We start from the raw sequence: 21,552 nt of genomic DNA on the forward strand, positions 1-21,552 counted from the left end.
ATTTTGTCCTTGGAGGCAAAGAGGGGAATGTATGAGAGTATAGTTTTACCAACGTTCTTATATGGGTGTGAAGCATGGGTGATGAATGTTGCAGTGAGGAGAAGGCTGGAGGCAGGGGAGATGTCATGTCTGAGGGCAATGTGTGGTGTGAATATAATGCAGAGAATTCGTAGTTTGGAAGTTAGGAGGAGGTGCGGGATTACCAAAACTGTTGTCCAGAGGGCTAAGGAAGGGTTGTTGAGGTGGTTCGGACATGTAGAGAGAATGGAGCGAAACAGAATGACTTCAAGAGTGTATCAGTCTGTAGTGGAAGGAAGGCGGGGTAGGGGTCGGCCTAGGAAAGGTTGGAGGGAGGGGGTAAAGGAGGTTTTGTGTGCGAGGGGCTTGGACTTCCAGCAGGCATGCGTGAGTGTGTTTGATAGGAGTGAATGGAGACAAATGGTTTTTAATACTTGACGTGCTGTTGGAGTGTGAGCAAAGTAACATTTATGAAGGGATTCAGGGAAACCGGCAGGCCGGACTTGAGTCCTGGAGATGGGAAGTACAGTGCCTGCACTCTGAAGGAGGGGTGTTAATGTTGCAGTTTAAAAACTGTAGTGTAAAGCACCCTTCTGGCAAGACAGTGATGGAGTGAATGATGGTGAAAGTTTTTCTTTTTCGGGCCACCCTGCCTTGGTGGGAATCGGCGAGTGTGATAATAAAAAAAAAAATAAAAAAAAAAATTGTTATGTGTATGTAAAACTACAGTTATTCTTTAAAAAAATGTATTTTTTGTGAATATTTTTGTGGGTCTGGAATGGATTAATTGGATTTACATTATTTCTTATGGGAAATATTGCTTCGACTTTAAGCCGTTTTGACTTTAGGCCTAGCTCCAGGAATGGATTACGGCTGTATACTGTATACTGTAATAAACAGAATAGAGGAAATCAGCTCTAACATACATAATTCAGGTATGCAAACTGGTCAGAGAGTCCGTTGTAAGTCCGAGTCATCAGTAAACAGGTATGTCGCTCAGTGACGAGAGGCTGTAATAGTAACTGCTCTGGAGCGCTTTAAATTTAAGTTGTATAGTATTTCATGTAGGTGTGGTAGGTGGTGATGGAGCTACCACACCTGACTTTCTATAATAAATACTCACCTCTCACCCTACATTAAGACTACAAATATATTAAGCTAAGTAATGTGTACTGAATGTGTATTTTATCACTCTGGGGCACTTTAAATGCCGTATATTACGGGTAGGTGTGGTAGCCAGGCGAGCTACTATACCTACCATCTGACTTTCAACAATAAATACTACTCACCTCTTACCCTATATTACAGGGGTGGGCAAACTTTTCAGTGCCATCAACTGGGAACTGTACGTATTTGTCTGATAATGCTTGTGGAACAGTTCATGCTTTCAAAAGAGAAAAATGAACAAAGTTTTGCTTATTCAGTTGCATATACGTGAGTATATGACTTGATCTTGGAGGACCGCAGTTTGCCCTCCCTTGCTATATTACAACTACATATATTTTAAAGAAAGTAATAAGTATACTATATGTGTATTTTACTTTTTTATTGTTTTTAATGCCTAGTTCTATTGCTAACATAATATATGTTAGTGTAAACTTGTTATCTGACATTTATATGCATTTATAAGTGAAAAAAAATGGGCATTCTGCTTTATGGCAGTAGCCTTGAACCTAACCTGCTGTATAAGTGGGGCCCTACTGTATTTATAAAATGCTCATATATTGTATTAACATACATTATATGCACGTTATATTTTCCTAATACTGTTGTATTGGCTCTTGTTGCTGTGATAATTACTACTAACCTAATAGACTGTATAACAAATACACGTAATTACTTAGTATGATATATAATAAATAATTACTAACTTAGTATTATATATCAATAATTACTAACTTAGTATGACATACAATAAATAATTACTAACTTAATATGCTACACAAAAAAGTACTGGCATAAAACCAGGGACACTTGTATGTACATATGTCTGGGACACCTGTATGTATGTCAGGGACACCTGTAAGTATTTCTGGGATGCCTGCATTTCTAGGACACAGGTATGAGTAGCAGCAAGTGTGAAAGTTAATAGATGACTTAATAATAACTAATAATAAGAACTGGAGGAAGAAATACTGGCTTGTGGCTTGTGTTGAGTCAAATGATGAGTTCCCAAATATACATAAATAACATGTAGCAAGCAACACACTACAGGAAAAACATTACAGTGTTAAAATAACAGACTACAAGTGGTCTTCAACTGACGATGGGGTTACGTTCCAATGCATTCATTGTAAGCTGAAAATATCCTAAGTCAAATCTGAATATATGCCAAATAAGTAAAGAAATAACTACTGTTGCTAAGTAAATAATCAAATAATTACTGTCACTATTGAAAAGTAAATAAATGAGTACAAGTTATGGATTTGCTGCTTTCATGCTAGGTAATTATCTCAAGTTTCATCTCCGAAGTACATAATTGCTCTTCAATACGTAAGTCAAGAAGCACCAGTAAAAATATCTAAGTGCTTTTAAATGGTGTACACATCATAAATTTCTTGAAAGATGTGTGTGTGTATTTATGTGTAAACACATAAAAATGCTTGGGTATGTTTGGTCTGTTATTTTTTTACACTGGCTTTATACCTATAAACCCACATTTGAAAGTGATTTCTTGCCACAAGTTACATGCTATATGTTTACCCTGGTGGAAAAAACAAAATCCATGCAGATGCATTAAAGCAGCACTGAGAGTATTTTGAAGTTCTTTGGTTGTACAGTATACTGATGGTTAAGTAAGCCCAACAAAACAAGAGAAGACAGGATCCAAGAAGAAAGATAAACCAAGAATGTGAAGTTTACTTCTGATTATTGGTAGTTAATAATTTATCGACTCATTTTAGTTTTCTAATACATAAAATAATTTCAAAAAGATCAAAATACATATTTAATGGCTATAGTTACACTAGTAACTTCAAAACCTTTTTGGATCCCTAAATCATCATAGTTATCAAGAATGCTTTCGAGTTACTGACAAACATCAGTAGAAAAGACACACTATTATCTTAAGTGACTCTTACATCTTAATTACAAGCTTCAACAAACAACAAACATTTACTCAAACAGCTGCTAATGCTTCTACAACCACAGTGGTATTAACAACTCTTACCGCACTGGGTGCAATACTTGGCCTTGGTATACACACATGGAATTTCTCCTGAGGCATGAAAATATAAAAAAATATGCTTTTATTTCTCCTAGTTATTTGGTTTGATTTAGGTAACAAAAGAAAGCCTACAACACAATATCTTATGTGCACAGTTATACACAGTGGCAAGAGAAAGTACAGTGGAACCTCAAAAATCGAACTGCTCCCAACACAACCAATTATGTAAGTGTATTTTTGTAAGTGCTTTTATAAGTGTATTTTTAAGGGTCTGAAATGGACTAATCTAATTTACATTATTCTTGATGGGAATAAATTCATACGGTAAAGGCACTCGAACAGATTTCTGGACCAAAGAAAGTTCGATATTTGAGGTTCCACTGTATAATAATTATTATACATACAAGGAAGAATTAAATCAATAGAGGCATTACAGGGAGTGAAGAATAAAAGACAATCAGGTTTGATCTGAAAAACTGGATGGTAGATCCAACTCCCTGGACCAAGAGCCCTTCACCAACATCAAGGCACTCATCCACCTTTGAAGGAAGTACAGTGGTACCTCAGGATACGAACTTAATTCGTTCCAGAAGGCTGTTCGAGTGCTGATACCGAAGGAATTTGTTCCCATAAGGAATAATGTAAATTAGATTAATCCATTTCAGACCCCAAAAAATACTTTTTTTTTTTTTTTTTTTTCAACAAGTCGGTCGTCTCCCACCGAGGCAGGGTGACCCAAAAAAGAAAGAAAATCCCCAAAAAGAAAATACTTTCATCATCATTCAACACTTTCACCACACTCACACATTATCACTGCTTTTGCAGAGGTGCTCAGAATACAACAGTTTAGAAGCATATATGTATAAAGATACACAACATATCCCTCCAAACTGCCAATATCCCAAACCACTCCTTTAAAGTGCAGGCATTGTACTTCCCATTTCCAGGACTCAAGTCCGAATATATGAAAATAACCGGTTTCCCTGAATCCCTTCACTAAATATTACCCTGCTCACACTCCAACAGATCGTCAGGTCCCAAGTATCATTCGTCTCCATTCACTCCTAACACGCTCATGCACGCTTGCTGGAAGTCCAAGCCCCTCGCCCACAAAACCTCCTTTACCCCCTCTTTCCAACCCTTTCGAGGACGACCCCTACCCCTCTTTCCTTCCCCTATAGATTTATATGCTTTCCATGTCATTCTACTTTGATCCATTCTCTCTAAATGACCAAACCACCTCAACAACCCCTCTTCTGCCCTCTGACTAATGCTTTTATTAACTCCACACCTTCTCCTAATTTCCACACTCCGAATTTTCTGCATAATATTTACACCACACATTGCCCTTAGACAGGACATCTCCACTGCCTCCAACCGTCTCCTCGCTGCTGCATTTACCACCCAAGCTTCACATCCATATAAGAGTGTTGGTACTACTATACTTTCATACATTCCCTTCTTTGCCTCCATAGATAACGTTTTTTGACTCCACATATACCTCAACGCACCACTCACCTTTTTTCCCTCATCAATTCTATGATTAACCTCATCCTTCATAAATCCATCTGCCGACACGTCAACTCCCAAGTATCTGAAAACATTCACTTCTTCCATACTCCTCCTCCCCAATTTGATATCCAATTTTTCTTTATCTAAATCATTTGATACCCTCATCACCTTACTCTTTTCTATGTTCACTTTCAACTTTCTACCTTTACACACATTCTCAAACTCATCCACTAACCTTTGCAATTTTTCTTTAGAATCTCCCATAAGCACAGTATCATCAGCAAAAAGTAACTGTGTCAATTCCCATTTTGAATTTGATTCCCCATAATTTAATCCCACCCCTCTCCTGAACACCCTAGCATTTACTTCTTTTACAACCCCATCTATAAATATATTAAACAACCATGGTGACATTACACATCCCTGTCTAAGACCTACTTTTACCGGGAAGTATTCTCCCTCTCTTCTACACACCCTAACCTGAGCCTCACTATCCTCATAAAAGCTCTTTACAGCATTTAGTAACTTACCACCTATTCCATAAACTTGCAACATCTGCCACATTGCTCCTCTATCCACTCTATCATATGCCCAAAAATACACTTACATAAATACACTTATATAATTGTTAGAGTTGGGAGCTGTTCGTATGCTGAGGCACCACTGTATATATAATAATGTCCAAAACACAACACCAGGAGCCAAGACTAACACCAGCAAGTGAAACTGAATGGAAAACAAACACTCACACACACTCTCTCTCACACCTACACACACACACAAAACAGACACACCCAAATAGCACACACATACACAAAAAGCACATACACAACACAAACACACAAAACACACACCCACAAAACAAAACACACACAAACACAGTGAGGAGAGACTTCAATGTATCTGTATGATGAAAGATACCAAACTTATGAAGATACAACTGACAGAAGAAAAATTATTTCAAGAGAGCCTGAACACACTACAAGAATTCTTGAAATAATTTACTTCAGTTAATAGAGTTAAGAGACAGCTCTTGACGAACGAAACTCTCCTCTAATAAAGATGTAAGTTGATTCTCCTCTAATAAAGATGTAAGTTGATTCTCCTCTAATAAAGATGTAAGTTGATTCTCCTCTAATAAAGATGTAAGTTGATTCTCTTCTAATAACAATATAAGTAGAGTCTCCTCAAATAAAGATGTAAGTAGATCTCCTCTAATAACAATGTAAGTAGAATCTCCTCTAATAAAGATATAAGTTGACTCTCCTCTAATGACAGTGTAAACATATTCTCCTCTATTAATGATGTAAGTAAATTCTCCTCTAATAAAGATGTAAGTTGATTCTCCTCTAAAAAAGATGTAAGTTGATTCTCCTCTAATAACAAAGTAAGTAGAATCTCCTCTAATAAAGATATAAGTTGACTCTCCTCTAATGACAGTGTAAACATATTCTCCTCTATTAATGATGTAAGTAAATTCTCCTCTAATAAGGATGTAAGCAGATTCTCTGCTAATGAAGATATAAGCAGATTCTCCTCTAATAAAGTTGTAAACAGAGTCTCCTTTAATAAAGATGTAAGCAGATTCTCCTCTAATAAAGATGTAAGAAGACTCTCTTCTAATAAAGATGTAAGCAGATTCTCCTCTAATAAAGATGTAAGAAGACTCTCTTCTAATAAAGATGTAAGCAGATTCTCCTCTAATAAAGATGTAAGCAGACTCTCCTTTAATAAAGATTTAAGCAGACTCTCCTCTAATAAAGATGTAAGCAGACTCTCCTTTAATCAAGATGTAAGCAGATTCTCCTCTAATGAAGATGTAAGCAGATTCTCCTTTAACATAGATGTAAGGAGATTCTCCTTTAACATAGATGTAAGGAGATTCTCCTTTAACATAGATGTAAGGAGATTCTCCTTTAACATAGATGTAAGGAGATTCTCCTTTAACATAGATGTAAGGAGATTCTCCTCTAATGAAGATGAAATGAGTAGACACAAACCTCAGTTAGATAATACATTGTACAATAAAATCTTAAGACCACTTACATAGAGAAACAAACTTATGCCATTTTGCACAGCTTTGAAATATATGGCTGGAGGAAATACATATAAACTGAACAGGTTAGTGGACAGCAACCACTGTAATGTTACATAGAAGCCTGTATAAATGTCTACACTCTGGCAATATTGCTAGTCACTGTTGTCTCATGAATGTGAAAGGTGGCAGATAAATCTAACAAGACTCTGTTTACATTCAGTATACATTTAGATTGATTTTTCATGGGTGTTTCTTAATACATACAATAATTCTTATCCTTGTACTAGTTACTTTCCAATTATAATTCTTATCCTTGTACTAGTTACTTTCCAATTATAATTCTTATCCTTGTACTAGTTACTTTCCAATTATAATTCTTATCCTTGTACTAGTTACTTTCCTTATTCTTATACTATACAATAATTCTTATCCTTGTACTAGTTACTTTCCAATTATAATTCTTATCCTTGTACTAGTTACTTTCCAATTATAATTCTTATCCTTGTACTAGTTACTTTCCAATTATAATTCTTATCCTTGTACTAGTTACTTTCCAATTATAATTCTTATCCTTGTACTAGTTACTTTCCAATTATAATTCTTATCCTTGTACTAGTTACTTTCCAATTATAAATCTTATCCTTGTACTAGTTACTTTCTAATTTAAAAGACTTGATCTTAGACCAAGCAACAAGGACAATATCTGGAACTATTAATAGATAATGTATATAAATCAAAATACTATCTAGTTCTCATAAATGGTATGGTATACTGACATGATGTAGGAAAAAAAACACTAACATACAGTTCAGGATATTTATTCCAGGGAATATTTTAGCAGCAGTGGCTTCATCAGTACTAATGGTTAAGAAGTCACTGCTGACAAAATATTTCCTTCAGTAAATGTTCTGAACTGTACAACAATGCCTGCTTGTTTTTTCCACATCTCACATCATACATTCATTTTTAACCACACAATTTGAGAACTAAAACATTTATACTCTATTTTTTAAAACTAAAATTTTAAATTCAATAGTACGTACAATACTGCATGCCCCTCAAAGACCCACTCCCCCACACACACCCACACCCACCCACACACAGATACCCCAACTTAATTCCTTTAACTCCTTCCCATTCTAACTTTCATTACCTTTTAAACCTTATTTCATCCAGTGTTATGACATCAAGAATACTTAAGTATTTGTTTAAGAATTAAGTAAATTTTGTCTAATATATGCTATAAAATATCTTTGTCTAATATATGCTAGAAAATATCTAACTATTAAATTAATTGTCAGATTAAGTTCTGGACAAAACACTGAGTTCAACTTGTACATTGTACAGCAATATACACACTTATGATTGTGCCTACTATATATACAGAACATTAAACTCCAATATCAACCCTCCACTCAAACTTCTCGTAGATAGCTTCAATAGAACACACAGGCATAATACAAGGCACAAAACACCTTTTGACATCCCTTATGTCCGTCTCACACTATGCAAAAATGCAATGCACATAAAGGGCCTGAAGGTCTGGAACTCTCTGCCCAAAACAGCAAGAGGTCTCTTACCCACTAATCGATTTAGGACTATACTCAAAAATCACCACATTTCTCAATAACAACCATACCCACACTATTATAAACTCTAACCAAATTTAAAGCAACTCTCCCAAATATTTTATTATCCCTTAACTATTAAGCCATTATTACAAATTTAAAAATGTATGTTTGCATCATAAATTGTACTACCTCATAATAATAATAGAGTAATATATTGAATATCTGTAATCTACCACTCTTCACCTGTCTAGACTTAAGTAGTCTTTAAGTATAGTGGAACCTCGGTATACAACCAGCTCCCTACTCGAACAAAGCTCAGCACTCAACCAAACAAATACAACATGCCAGAACTTCACTGTAAACTATTTTGTGTTTCTTCGCATTTTTTGTATTATCTGTACAAATAAGTCACCATGGGGCCTAAGAAGATTAGTGATAACAGCCACCCAAACAGAAAATTGGTTGGGAAGAACTTGTCTGATACTCAAGCGGAGTGGCACTCAAACAGCCTTCTGGAATGAATTAAGGTCGTGTACTGAGGGTCTACCGTATTAGGTTAAGTCTGGCCAAAATGCCTCGGCATGATAGTGGTTTTCTTTGCACCAATCAAATTATGAAATGTAAACACACATTTCATCTTTAGCAAAGAAATAGTTTTTTATTTTGATTTTTGATACGAAATTAAAATACAAACATTATGACTACACTCTCCTTTATTGTGCATGTTCATTTTTTGGCAAATAAATATTTCAATTTTAAATCTGAATTCTGAAGAAGAGGCAGTCTTTAGGAATCAGTTTTATCAAGTCAGTGGCAAGAACAACAAAATACAAGATAAAAAAAGGCACAATGTTGTGAATGGAACAATACAAGATTATACATCCTGTTACAGCAGGAGAAAGAGGAAGCAGCACCCACTCTATTACAGAGGTTATCTGCAAGAAACATACACCCCTTTAAAGCCTAAAACCAGTTTTCTGCTCACAAAACCAGCTGAATGACCTGCCATACAGGGACATTTCACTGTGATAAATGGAGGAACCTGACAATGTGAGCTACAGGATCATTAAAGCCTTGTTGCATCATGATAATAAACTTGACTCCATTTAATAGTCACTCTGCAAGAGGTGAAATGATATTCAATGTCCTTTGGATCTGTTCTATGGTGTCCTTACTTTGCAATCCTTATATTTATTTCATTCCCTTCTCAAACACCCATCTTTTGATGGTGGTTGAAGGGAAAGGCAGAGTGTATCCTCTAGACAGCAGATATGGCCCACTAGTGAGTGCAGGGTGAGATATCATATCCTTTGGAGTGCTACAACCTCTAAACAATTGAAGACTAATTTGACGTTCTTCGAAATCATTAAACGGCTATGCTTCTTGCAATGAGTTACACATGTAGTGCAATAAGATCACAGTAAACAGGTGATATCACAATATTCAGAACAACCACTTTGAAAAAATAGTGAAATTCACAGTTCTTTGATAATGTGAGAAATTGCAGAAGTGCTTGGAGTTTCACTATTTTTTTTCACAATAGTTGTTCTGAATGCAATGTAGTGTTGTGTTTGCCAACCTACATATATTCTTGAATTCTTGAGTTAACGTCCAATGACATTTCAAATACATAAATTTTGCTAAAAAACGAATGTAGACACCCATGCATACATTCATCACAGCGAGAGATTTTTGCTGTGATGTCGGTGCATTAACACCTATGGTAACATGTCACTGCAAGTAGATGTCCCAATGGTGCTAGTGCAGGTGTCTAAATTTTTTTGTGTTTGGGATTGTTGCAACCCCTGAATGGTTGCAGTGATTATTATGTATATATATAATTATTACTTTTTCATTTAATTTTATATTGCTTATATTTGCGATAATAGCTAAATCGTAAATGTATTGCTTTATATTGTTATTTGACGTAGTTATGTTGTTAGGTAGGATGTAACATATTATGTGCTCAGTTCAAGTCTTGATTGTCTAACTACTGTAATTATCACTGTTTGCTCGTTATATTGCTGGCTTCTTGCTGGGCGACTGCTGTCCACGGAGCTATCACGTGATCGAGGGGGGGGGGTGTCCTCACCTCGCCTAAAGTATTCAGTCTGCTTGAGACTCGCTTGGTGGTTGGACAGATTGTCTGTCTCATTATTCTTGTTAGTTCTGGAGACTCTGTTCGCAGAACATTGTATAGACTTAGTGATTTTCGACGTTGTACTGAGGTTGTGTGTCTCATAGACACTCGAAACATCTCAGGTCCTGAGCTTTAGCTTCTGACCTAATTTGTACTGGTTTCTGTGTATTATCACAGTCTGGGATTTTCTTATGCTGAACTTAGATTCAGTAGTATGGGAGTTTTGTAACTTTTGTGGAGGATCTGCAGATGGTCCCTACTTAGTGTCGTTATATTATCTCCTTGTTCCTGATTCTGTGTCGCAGTTGCTTGTTGTATTGCTATTGGGCTTAGCATTCTTTTTGTTGTTCAAGCAGACTGTTCTGGTTGCCAGTCGGTCAAGACGTTAGTTTATTTGAGGACTTTGTCAGTCACTTGTTTAAGTCTAGTCGAGTCGTGAGACATAGCAAACTACTTAGAGCACTTACACACATACATACTTACTTGTACATATTTGTAATATCTTATTAAATGTTAATGTACCAGACGGTACTTAAGAATTATAAATGTGATAGTATGTGCTTTCAGCACAATAATATTGAACTCGAGAGAATTGATATTATGTTGATTACTGTGATTTTTTTAATTTAATTTGATAATATACCTCTAGACTTAATAAATTTATTAAATTTTAATTTCTCTAGTTAGTAGCCTACCAGTTGTAATCCTGAAGCACTATTGAATCTTACAGAATTCTAATGGATAATTGGACAAGGATACTGACTACTTGTTACGAAAACCCAGTAACAGGCTGGATGCTAGAAGGGCAGTCCTTTCTAGTATTCACTGGAGATCTCTAAGCTTTAGAATCGCATTTTTTGTAACAGGGATGCAATAAGTTTTATGTAGGTGAAACATCGCAAGACATTAGCACATAAAGAAAACAGACAGCTTGGTATGTACACAACACTAACAGCAGCTGTGTAATCTACCCTTCAACATGGCTTGACACAACACCAAGTTACTCAGTAAAGAGATACCTAGTTTGTATCCTATACAGTCACCTATCCTGCAGGCAATACGAACTCAATACCTATTCTCTGGGTGGCATGACAGAGCTGATGAATTGGCAAAAGCATATGCCCTCAAGGAGGGACTTTGGACAATCTGCTAGTAGTTTAAGGGCAATTGTAAAGAAAGAACTTTAACTGAGCTTCACTGAGTCAAAACTGAGGGAGAATGACACCAATCAGTCTATCTATCATCATTCTATCATACAGAAAAAGCCACATGTTTATAGCACATTTAACAAAATCAGCACTCCTGGACATCACTACTGCCAGGTTTGACTAGCCTATAAGTACCTCTGCATTATGTACAGTACTAAAATGAGAAAAATTTATGAATTCATAGACAACTCACTCATAAAGGTTCAAGAAATATTTAAATATTTTATCTAAGGTGATATATTACAGATGGAGGGAAAATATTTTAACTTCACCTATTGCAAATAATTTATAACCCCCATAACTTGCCTAAATACTACTTTAAGTCGTCTAAACACCACTATAACTTCCCTAAATACAACTGTAATTTCATACTATAACATGGTATAAAGTGACTACCTCCCCTACACTATATTTCCCAAAATGCTCATCATAACCATGGGCTTTGTGCATGCACAACCAAACTGTCACCCATTCCTGTACAAACATTGTATTACGTGGAAATAAATCTTTGACTTTTGATTATGACCCATCCTATCGATGGTAGTCCACCCATACCCATCCTGTGGGGAAAGTTACCCCATACTCATCCTGTGGAGGCAGTCTCCTAATGCCCATCTTGTGGCAGCAGTAACAACCCAAGCCCATCATAAGGGTAGTAGTCAAAAGATTATACGTAGAGGTACACAATGGATCAAGGGACTGTGCTTCAACATTAGATTTGCTGTCAGGTTACAGTAGCAATGAACAATTTACAAGAGTAATCTATTAAGCTACAGAGGTAAGGGATTAGGTACATACTGAATTTAGTACCAAATACCACAATGAAAGCAATACCACAATTTAGACATAAACTAATCTAAGGGGCTGGAAATATTGCTCTGTCAATGAAGCATATTGCATTAGCTATGAGGTATCTACAGCAGGAAAAGTTAAGGTATTTGTGTAGAATACAAATATGTATTTAAAAAAATGTCTAGAATCTGAAGCATTCCAGAATTTAGGCACCACAGAACCAAATAAAAGAGCATTTAAAACTGTCCCATCTCTTGCAGAATTACTGTTGAACAGAGCCATGTTAATAAACATGCAACCCATTCTTGTTTCATGGGTAATAATGGTGCAGATATGAAAGTTTCCTGGTTATCCTCTTCTGCCTTGTTGGTAGACACTGTGGTCAAGCTTTTTGCTTGCTTGTGGTTAAATATATGCTTATAAAGGTTTAGGTACTTTACCTAACCCAACCTAATCTTATTTAACATAAAGAAAATATCAGTGCATTTGTAAATTTACAATGTGTTAACAAACTGAAGTTGAGTACCTCATTTGGCAACTAATGAGCAAAACAGGGCAGGCTGGAATATGATGCAAGAGTGTCCAATTAATCCCGTAGGTCATTTTGTCAACCCTTCTCCATCTAATCCTCTTCCTTATTCTTCTTTCTCCTGCATGCATTTTGGAATTCCTACCACTGCTATATTAAGATCATGGTAAACAAAAGACCATCTACTATGTAGTCTTTGTTCTAATCAAAGTATGCCTGAAATGCTGTATATAGTCTTTCAAATTACTATATATTTTTGTACAATGACTTAAAAATTATTATTATTATAATCATTATTTTTTAATGCAACAGCCATCTCCCACCAAGGCAGGGTGATCCAAAAAACAAGTAAACGTAAAGTTTTTCTTTTTACACTTAGTAATTTATACAGAAGGGGTTGCTAGCCCCTTGCTCCCAGCATTTTAGTCGCATCTTATGACAAGGATGGCTTACGGAGGAAGGGTTATTCTCCACCTCTCCATGGGGTATTATTGTAACTATTATCATTATTAATGTTATTATTATTATTACAATCTGTTGGAGTGTGAGCAGGGTAATATTTTGTGAAGGGATTCAGGAATACCAGTTAGCAGGACTTGAGTCCTGGAGGTGGGAAATACAATGCCTGCACTTTAAATGAAGGGTATGGGATATTGGCTGTTTGGAGTGACATCTATACTGTCATATCTGAGTGAGGCCTCTGCAAAGACAGTCATATATAATTATGTATTAATGATGGTGAAAGTGTTGAATGATGATGAAAGTTTTTTCTTTCTTTTTGGGTCACCCTGTCTTGGTGGGAAGCGGCTGACGTGTTAAAAAAATCATTACAAAAGCTTGTCCTAGTATTTCTTGTTTCCTTTTACAAGTTATTCCTTCCCATCAGTAGTGTTGTACACCAGCAACTATACTCCAACCGTTATATGGGGGAGATCACACGCTCACCTTCAAACTGGGGACACTAGTGAGGTCCTACACCCCATATTCTGTCATGGCTTAGAGACGAGCACTGTCAGACATGCGTGATTTCAGTCAAATCCGTGATCCCTCAATAAATGATGAGCAGAGCAGAAATGTTCTTCATTCCACACTCACAACAAACCCTACAACATGTGTACTTTCAAACAACACTTCAGGAGTTTCTTCTTTCCTTTTTGCTGTTAAATGCAAGAATACAGCAACTCTTGCTTTAGCTAATTTAGTTTCTTCTACAATACTCAAAGCTACATAGTATAGATGTTAACCAATTCTCTCTCCAGAAAACTAGTAAGAAACATGACAAGTGAGAAAGTAAATGAAGAAACACACTGAAAAATAAAGACAATATGGGTATATCTTCCTTCTCATGAGACGAAAAGAAGTAAATTAGTAATCCTGTCAGAGTGGAAATTATTTAACAGGCTTCATTTTCATCAGTTATATTAAAGGGACTTTCAAGCTCTGCCAACTTTTATCACTGAAAAAAGCTTTAATGAGCAAAGCTTGAGAAGAGACTAAAAATTAATTGGTATCTAATTAAAAAATACACTAATTAACAAAGAGGCATCTAATGACTGGTGTTTAAATGTAGTGGGTTAAGTACTTGCAGCTTCTGTTTGCAAAGTTTATCTCTTTTCATAATCTTACAAATCACAACTGGTATTCAATTAAGATAAACCATTTATTAAAGCTGTAGCTACTAATGATGAGAGGAACTGATCACTAATTTATGTAAATTACATATACAGTGGACCCCCGGTTAACGATATTTTTTCACTCCAGAAGTATGTTCAGGTGCCAGTACTGACCGAATTTGTTCCCATAAGAAATATTGTGAAGTAGATTAGTCCATTTCAGACCCCCAAACATACACATACAAACGCACTTACATAAATACACTTACATAATTGGTCACATTCGGAGGTAATCGTTATGCGGGGGTCCACTGTACTACACAAGCAGTGCTGAACAAGAGCCAGTCTCTATCTTTGCTAATAGTGGTTTTTATATCATATGTTCCTTATATGTGAAATTATCACATTAAATTATGTATGAAATAGCTGAAACACTTACAGGTTCATTTCTGCTCTTTGGTCTAAACCCGGGTCCAGGAGGAAGGTTCTTATGAACACAGCAGTTGACACCAGGACTGAAGTGAAGTTCTACATGAAATCTGAAAAAAGAAGTGTACCATGTATATATACATTGAACTGAAGGGGTACAACTACACGGGATTTGTTATATGGGAGATGGCAGCAAGGAAAACACCAATGACTGTTGTGGAAGCATTTATATTGAGAATACAGTACTTGGTAAAGAAGCTCAACCTGTGTCTAACCATCTCTCAGCCTGCTTGCCGAGTAAGGGGGAGTGCTCTCAGAGCTGGCCTGTGCAGCGGGGGTCATGTGATGTCAGCGTGGTGTGGGAGCATAACTACAAATGGTACTACAACAAAAAACAAAACAAAACAAAAGTTTATTTCTTTGCAAAGGTTACAATGTGTGTTTACATTTTATAATTTGATTGGTGCAAAGAAAGCCACTATTATGCCAGGGCATTTCAGGCAGACTTACCTAGTACTTAAAGACTACTTAAGTCTAGGCAGGTAAAGACTAGTAAATTTCAAATATTCAATATTTTACTCTATTATTAATATGAGGTAGTGCATACATACATTTTTAGGTTTGTAATAATGGTTTAATAGAAAAGGGATAATAAAATATTTGGGAGAGTTGCTTCAAATTTGGTTAGAGATTAGCATAGTGTGGGTATGGTTATTACTAAGATATGAGATGATTTTTCTCCATAGAGAAGTGAAACAGAATTCTTCCTCCATAAGCCATGCATGTCATAAGAAGTGACTAAAATGCTGGGAGCAAGGGGCTAGTAACCTGTTCTCCTGTATACATTTTTGTGCAGCAGGGGTCCAGTGACTCTCAAGTCGTTCCTAGTGTCTTTAAAAAACAAAGAAGGGAAGTAACCCAGATAAGGACTTGGTACCTGAAGTCCTAATGGAAGGAGATTCTCCTTCCTAACAATAGTGTACACCTTCCTCCTATCCCCTCCTCCTGTCTTCCATCCACCCAGAAGTCTTCAGTAAAGGTAAGTGTAATGTAATTATTATTTTATATATGTATGTACTTGATTTCTCATTGTTTTCGGTATGTAAATCTTTATTTAATTTGAAACAAAATAAAATTTATTATAATATTTTTGGGTGTCTGGAACGGATTAATTTTATTTCCATTATTTCTCAAGGGCAAAATGGTTTCGCCATTCAGCAATTTCGACATTCGGCAGACTCTCTGGAATGGGTTAATCACAAAACTCGGGGGTCCACTGTACTGGAGTTTAATTTTATAAAAATATAGTAGGCACAATAGTAAGTGTGTATATTTTGTATAATAAGTAAGTTCAAGCTCTTGAAGAGTGGTGGGGTGTCTTGTCTGGCGCAGAAGTTTGTGATCATCCGCAACACAGCATCTTGTTGGGTTATTAAAGGTTTAACCCTTTCAGGGTTGAGAGGCCCTCTCCTAAACTTGTTCTCAGGATCGAAAATTTTTCAGAAAAAAAAAAAAATTATTTTTTCTTATGAAATGATGGAGAATCTTTTCCTGATCATAATGACACCAAAAGTATGAAATTTGATGGAAGCTTACGGAATTATGCTCTTGCGAAGTTAGCGGTCTCACCGATGTTTAAGCATAGGCGATTTCGCCCACTTTGAGCCCTATTCTCGGCCAATTCCAGTGTACTAGTTGACAAAAATCATATTTATTTCGCTAGAACTCCATTTTTTCTATTGAATGAGTACAAGAAACCACCCATTTACCAATTTCAACTATCCAATAAAGTGGTCAGAAATTGGCAATTTTGCCAATTTCACACAAATTTCAGAAGATGCCAATTTCCAAATAGGGTCCAGAATAAACAAGACAGACATTCCTGGCACTAAAATAACATGTTCTCTGTTCGTTAGTCATGTCCCAAGGCCCCTCTTATATTTCTTTTGCTTTCTGCTTTGAATATTTATTCTTACAAAAAATAGAAGATTTACTGTTATGCAGACTACTGCATTAGTGTAGAAATAGTGTAAATAATATCAGCACACTTGTGAAAGAATATTAGACTCAACAGTTGACGTGTATTGGATGCTTGGCATGATTTGTTTATTTTTGAACTTTGGTAAAAATCGAACATTTCTGCTACTTTGAGCTCAATTTCAATGTACTTTTCATTGTGAAACCAATGAAAATCATCTCAATTTCTGTAATATGTCTTCCATTCTATAAAATGAGACAACGAAAACTAGAATACAACCATAAATACCATAAGAAAATACATTGCAAAGTCGCTGTTTTAATCCAAAAACACGGTCAAAGTTTTTTTCCTCATTACGCACTGTGTGCTGCAGGATTTTTTTTATACTGTGCACAATGACCACATAGACCCATTCTTTCATATGTTGGCCTACCAGCTTTCTCTCGCTAGATTTAAAGGCGCTAGAATTTAGGCGTTCTAGTACGTCAATAACCCTAGTGCATAAGCAGTACTAGTACGTCGAAAACCCTGAAAGGGTTAAGGTGATTGGCAGTGGTGGTCGATTCCCAAGGAAATACCATAGGTGAGGAATTATACATATACATAATTATACATAAGAGTCTTCTGGTAAAAGAATTTTCAGTTCACAAAACTGACATATTGGGTTATTTTTTTAATTACAGGTACCATCCGACTTACAACCAAGCTTGGTTCCGACCAACCGGTCGTAAGTCAAAATAAACCATACCACGGGCGGGATTTGAATCCGAGGTCAGAGAGTCTCAAAATTCCAGACCGTCGCGTTAGCCACTGGACCAGCTAGCCACAATGAACGTAAGTCAAATTCAAATTCAAAGTTCATTCTCTATAAGGATTACAATGCTGAGTTTACAGAATTTGGTTATTGTGTGGTTTACATGTAGTAAAGTACTAATTACAGAGGGGGCCACTAGAACACCTAGCATGACTAGGCATTTCGGGCAGACTTAGATTAATTCTTAAATTTAAAATATTACAAATTATGAGGTAAGTTGGTATTATGGCTAAGTGACTAAATACTAGTTTGTGAGTTTAGCAATGTGAATGCTTTTGTTTTGGCACAATACATAGTTTCAGTATTGGAGTATCACAGGCCAACTTATGACTAGTTAGGATTCATTATTTTAAGATTGAGATTGATATTTCTGTTTATGGTCAAATGGGTGAGTGAGTGTAAGTGTGAACCACCAGGTGGTATTCGTGTAGTTAGTTGACGGGGTGTATCAGGGAGATAAGATGTTTTCTAATGGTAGTTTAAAAGGTGATGAATGTGTCTGCATTACTTTTGTAATGATTTTATTTTGCTGTTTCATTTTGGTATTTCATGTTTTACTTGACTTTTTATGCTGTTAGTACTGTATTTTATACTGTAAGCTTTAGGATAAACACTGTGTACAACACAAACAGTTGTTTATTTCCCAGAAATTTGGCATAAAAAACATGGTCGTAAGTTGAGTGGTCGTATGTCGAGCAGGTCGTAAGTCTGATGGTAAGTGTAGTAAGTTGGAGAGACATACCTGTGGCCTCTCATTATCCTATTCTTAAATCTAAAAAATCTTGCTTAGCTAGTGTAATAAGTCTCTCCTACTATACTTATGAAAACCATGTAGCATTACATGACAGAATATACAATTCTCCTGTACTCACTGTAACTCATCTAATGACCATTTGAACTATGTATTATTGCCTTACTAATCTTAAGTTAATCTTTAAGTTTGCCCGAAATGCTCTGTATACAAAGGGGCTTTTGGCATGTACACCCAACTATTATATTCCTCTGTACAACCATGTAATTTGTCACAATAAACATCTTTATTTTTATCTCTTTGTTGAGTAAGATGTACATGAAGTCTTGCACTGCACTGCACCGAGTCTTTTGCTCTGCACTAACAATTCAGTTTTAACCTCAAGATGAATATGTCAAATTTTATTTATTTATTTATTTATTTATTTATTTAGAAATTTAGTATACATACAGAGGTACAAAAAAATACAGGTAAGAGCAGCATGCCAAAGCCACTTATATGCATAGCATTATGGGCTGGCTTAAAATTAACTTAAGATTAACTAAGCAATGATGAAATCAGTGATAAGACATTATTGTAAACAGATAACTATAAAATACAAATGAGTATTACAAAGACAGGTCATATGGTTGCATGCATTGCTGTTCATTCAGTAGAATGGAGTATTCTGTTAGGTAGTGTATTTAAAAAAATAACAAAGTTAGGTTTAACATTTGTGTGATATAATTGTGAGTAACATTTAGGATATACAATTTATATGGTTCAGTTATTCAGTATTTACAGTGGACCCCCGCTTAACGATCACCTCCAAATGCGACCAATTATGTAAGTGTATTTATGTAAGTGCGTTTGTACGTGTATGTTTGGGGGTCTGAAATGGACTAATCTACTTCACAATATTCCTTATGGGAAAAAATTCGGTCAGTACTGGCACCTGAACATACTACTGAAATGAAAAAAGTTCGTTAACCGGGGGTCCACTGTATTTGGTTTTGAGTGAGTAAGTGAACTTTGAGAAGAGACTTGAATTTATAAACAGGTAGTGTTTCTTTTATATTTACAGGTAATGAATTCCAGATTTTAGGGCCTTTTATGTGCATTGAGTTTTTGCATAGTGTGAGATGGACACGAGGAACATCAAAGAGTGATCTGTGCCTTGTATTATGGTCATGTGTTCTGTTGAGGTTGGCAAGGAGATGTTTGAGGGGAGGGTTAATATCAGAGTTAAGTGTTCTATGTATGTAATAAGTGCAATAATAAGTATGGATGTTTTGTATGGTGAGTAGGTTGAGTGTTTTGAATATTGGTGGAGTGTGCTGCCTGTATTGAGAATTTGTTATCATTCTAACTGCAGCCTTTTGTTGGGTAATTAGTGGTCTGAGATGGTTAGTTGTTGTTGAGCCCCATGCACAAATTCCATAGGTAAGATAGGGGTAAATAAGAGAGTGATAGAGGGCCAGGAGGGCTGACTGTGGAACATAGTACCGTATCTTCGATAGTATGCCTACAGTCTTGAAATTTTCTTAGAAATTTGTTGTATATGTGTATGAAATTTGAGTCTATTATCGAGGTGGATTCCTAAGAATTTTCCCTCTGTTAGCTTTGTGATAGGTGATCTGTTTATCGTTATGTTAAGAGGTACATCTGTAGCTCTGCTACCAAACTGAATGAAGTAGGTTTTGTCAATGTTTAGTGTAAGTTTGTTAGTCCTCATCCAGGTAGATATTTTCTGTAATTCGGTGTTTACAGTATTGGCTAGCGTGACTGGGCTCGGGTGAGAGAAGACGTATGTGGTGTCATCTGCAAAAAGTGCGGGTTTGAGTAATTGCGAAGCATTTGGTAGGTCATTTATGTATAGGAGAAAGAGAAGAGGGCCAAGGACACTTCCCTGTGGGACACCAACTGTAATTGGTTGTGCGGAAGAGCTTGCCCCATTTGCGTACACCTATTGGCTTCTGTTGCTGAGGTAAGACTTGAGGTAGTTGAGGGAGTGCCCTCTAATACCATAGTGTGACAATTTTACGTGGAGCAAGTCATGGTCAACTGTATCAAAAGCTTTACGTAAATCAATGAAGATCCCCAGAGGGACTTCTTTTTTCTCTATTGCAGTGTATATATGTTCTAGCATGTGTATAATAGCATCATTAGTATTTTTATTAGGCCTGAATCCAAATTGGCAGGGGTTGAGAATGTTATGGGAGATGAGGTAGGAGTAGATTCGTTTATGAATTAATTTTTCGAAGATTTTTGAGAGAGGGTGTAAATTGGATATTGGCCTATAGTTATTCAACTCTGTTTGGTCACCTCCTTTATGGATCGGGGTGACCCTTGCTATTTTGAGAACTGTAGGGAAGGTGGAGGATTCAATGGATTTGTTAAAGAGTGTTGCAATGATTGGTGATAGTACAAATTCATGTTAGGTCTCACCAAAAATAAAATTTATATGTATAATAATACAGAACATAAATACAGGGGATTCTCTGCTTAACCATTTCAGAGTCATGACCCTCAAAATTAAGTGCAGTGTCACAATTTAAATAATAATAATAATAATAATAATAATAATAATAATAATAATAATAATAATTTTATCTTCTAAAATGGTAAAGAATCTGTTTTTGAAAGGTAATGAAGCCAAAAATGTGCAATCTCCGTATCGGTGTTTTCACTCACTCTTAGGCCTATTTTATGCAAATTGTAAGGCTCAAACTGATTCAATTCCTGGCTATTTCACTAGCAAGTCTTCCACTCTACTGAGTGAGTATTAGATACATTCAACTGTCAAAACTACTCTCTAAAGTGGGAAGTTGGTAATTTAGTCAGTTTTACACAATTCATCAAATTCCAATTTAACCCCTTGACTGTTGCAACCCCAAATCCTGAGGTGTCTCCTGGTGTTGCAAATTCCCCCCCCCCAAAAAAAAAAATTCTTATGATAGAGAATCTTTTCCCGATTGTAATGACACCAAAAGAACGAAATTTGATGGAAAACT

General features: G+C 36.0%; 1 protein-coding gene across 18 annotated transcripts in view; it reads right to left on the reverse strand.

Moving 5' to 3' along the window:
* The window catches only part of l(1)G0196 (inositol hexakisphosphate and diphosphoinositol-pentakisphosphate kinase), a 1,071,245-nt gene that overhangs the window by 203,490 nt on the left and 846,203 nt on the right, over nucleotides 1-21,552 (reverse strand). For 15 of the 18 annotated variants that reach the window (XM_070103279.1, XM_070103273.1, XM_070103280.1 and 12 more), the window contains 2 exons: nucleotides 15,027-15,126; nucleotides 3,188-3,235 (listed from right to left, as the gene is read on the reverse strand). In XM_070103279.1, the coding sequence (XP_069959380.1) occupies nucleotides 3,188-3,235; nucleotides 15,027-15,126 (148 nt within the window). The remainder of the gene's footprint in view (nucleotides 1-3,187; nucleotides 3,236-15,026; nucleotides 15,127-21,552) is intronic. The other 3 variants (XM_070103278.1, XM_070103289.1, XM_070103288.1) reach the window with 1 other exon arrangement.

Source organism: Cherax quadricarinatus, chromosome 85 (genome assembly GCF_038502225.1).
Source record: "Cherax quadricarinatus isolate ZL_2023a chromosome 85, ASM3850222v1, whole genome shotgun sequence".
Classification (NCBI taxonomy): Eukaryota; Metazoa; Arthropoda; class Malacostraca; order Decapoda; family Parastacidae; genus Cherax; species Cherax quadricarinatus.